At 44.2% G+C, this 2,403-nt stretch overlaps 1 protein-coding gene across 1 annotated transcript; it reads left to right on the top strand.

The window, feature by feature from the left end:
• Positions 1–343: 343 nt before the first annotated feature.
• LOC133250611 (olfactory receptor 7D4-like) lies at positions 344–1,724 on the top strand. Its single transcript, XM_061422039.1, has one exon. The coding sequence runs from the start codon at positions 385–387 to the stop codon at positions 1,321–1,323; it is 939 nt and encodes a 312-aa protein (XP_061278023.1). The 5' UTR covers positions 344–384; the 3' UTR covers positions 1,324–1,724.
• The last annotated feature ends 679 nt before the right edge of the window (positions 1,725–2,403 follow it).

Genomic DNA, 2,403 nt, shown 5'->3' with positions numbered 1-2,403 from the left:
ATTGCAGTGACTTCTCTTGTTGCAGAGCAGGGCCTCTAGTGTACATGGGCTTCAGTAGTTGTGGCTCAAGGACCTAGTTGCTCCATGGCATGTGGAACCCTCCTGGACCAGGGGTCAAACCCATGTCCCCCTGGATTGGCAGGCAGATTCTAAAACACTGGACTCCCAGGGAAGTCCTGGAATGTTCAATTTTTAAAGAGATGTTCCAAGGAGTAGAGGTCAAAAAAAAGGAAGGTATTATTGAGATCTTGGTTAACTAAAGAAAACTCATAGATAAGACATAAGACTTGAATGAATGAGTTTCAAGTATATGCCACATTCCTGTTTTGTCATTGTTTGAACACTATTCTTGCCTCTTTCCATAAGGCAATTTCCGTAACTTATATGGAAACAGAGAATCAGACAGTTATTTCAAAATTCATCCTTCTGGGGCTCTCGGATGATGCGGACCTTCAGCCCCTCCTCATTGGACTGTTCCTGTCCATGTACCTGGTCTGTGTTACAGGGAACCTGCTCATCATCCTGGCCATCATCTCTGAGTCCAACCTCCACACCCCCATGTACTTCTTCCTCTCCAACCTGTCCTTCACTGACATCTGTTTCACCTCCACCATAGTCCCCAAGATGTTAGTAAATATCCAGAAGCAGAACAAAGGCATCACGTATGAAGGATGCCTTACCCAGATGTATTTTTTCATGACCTTTGCTGGGCTAGATAATTTGCTACTGACAGTGATGGCCTATGACCGGTTCGTGGCCATCTGTCACCCGCTGCACTACACAGTCATCATGAACCCTCACCTTTGTGGTCTCCTGCTTCTGCTTTCTTGGCTGATCTGCCTGACATATTCTTTGTTGCAAAGTTTGATGGTTTTGAGGGTATCTTTCTGCAAAGAGACAGAAATCCCCCACTTCTTCTGTGAACTTGCTCAAATTCTCAAGCTTGCCTGCTCTGACACCCTTGTCAATGACATTGTGCTGTATTTTGTAACTGGCTTGCTGGGTATTATTCCCCTGACTGGGATCCTTTTCTCTTATTCTAGAATTATCTTCTCCATAATGGGCATGTCATCTTCTGGGGGGAAGTATAAAGCCTTTTCCACCTGTGGGTCTCACCTCTCAGTTGTCTCCTTGTTCTATGGCGCAGGCCTTGGGGTCTACCTCACTTCAGGAACAGCCCACCCCTCCAGAAAGGGTTCAATAGCCTCGGTGATGTACACAATAGTCACCCCCATGCTGAACCCCTTCATCTACAGTCTGAGGAACAGGGACATGAAGGGGGCTCTAAGGAGACTTTTCACTAGAGGAACATACTCTCAGTGAGATAATGGAAGTTAAGGGCAGGCAACGGAGATCCCAAGTGCTGATAACTGGTGTCCATGAAGGTGTAATCTGAAGACACAGAAAATGAACACTACTGATGATATACTAGAAGAAAATATTTCTGAGCCAAAGACAAAGTTGAAGCAGCACACTAAAATGCTCGCCATCTACCAAGGAAAAAGAATGACCAATCAATAACTAAACTTCTCATGGAAACAAATCATTCCAAGGATTGATTCCTATAAGCATCAAGGGAGGAAAAAGCAAGCCAAGAAATGCAGATGGGGAGAGGACAAGAATGACCACAAAAATTGACACATTGGCTCACCTTTAAACCCTCTCAGTTATGTTCAAACTTCTAGCACTATGCCTACTGGACTATGCTTTTCCCTAGTCTAGGTCTGAAAACCATTGTTTGGACTATCTCATACCAACCTCCCTCACCCTGTAAGATTTTACCCTTATTGAGTCATGCTTTGGTGTTGGCCATTGACCTATACTCGGGACTTTAATGAGAAACTTCTTTAGGAAACTCAGTGCAGTTTCTACTTTCAGAAAAAGGAAACTCTGGTCTCTGTTGACCCATTTGATCTAAAATAAAGGTCCAAAGCATTCTACTCACTGTCTTCCTTTGCTGGTCCACACTTCCCTGAATTGTCACATGCTAGGCTTCAAATAGAAACTGTCAGCTCTTCAGAGAGCCCAAACCTGACCACCATCCTACTGTTCATTTCCATAGCACTTACCGTATTTTGAGGTGGGGCAGATCACAGAGGTCAAGAGGGCTCTGGATTAATCTCTCTTCATCATTCACTAAGGGCACAATCTCATGCATGTTACTTAACCTCTTTGTGTCTCTGTGCACCGTATTTCCTTCAGAGTTCCAATGGAGATTAAACATTACACATAAGATAATTCAGAACAGTGTCTGGCATTAAGTATCAGAAGATCCATGAGGGCCATCTAGGTCCATGCTCACCATGGTGAAGGTACAAAGGGATCCATTATCACCAGACCAGGTGGAAAAGCTGTAGAGGGTTGATCAGGCTATGGGTTTAGAAGAAGCTGAGTGAATTCTCA

Source organism: Bos javanicus, chromosome 7, assembly GCF_032452875.1.
Source record: "Bos javanicus breed banteng chromosome 7, ARS-OSU_banteng_1.0, whole genome shotgun sequence".
In the NCBI taxonomy this organism is placed as follows: domain Eukaryota; kingdom Metazoa; phylum Chordata; class Mammalia; order Artiodactyla; family Bovidae; genus Bos; species Bos javanicus.
The sequence above is the reverse complement of the archived record's forward strand: the minus strand, read 5'-3'. Positions and strand labels throughout refer to the sequence as shown.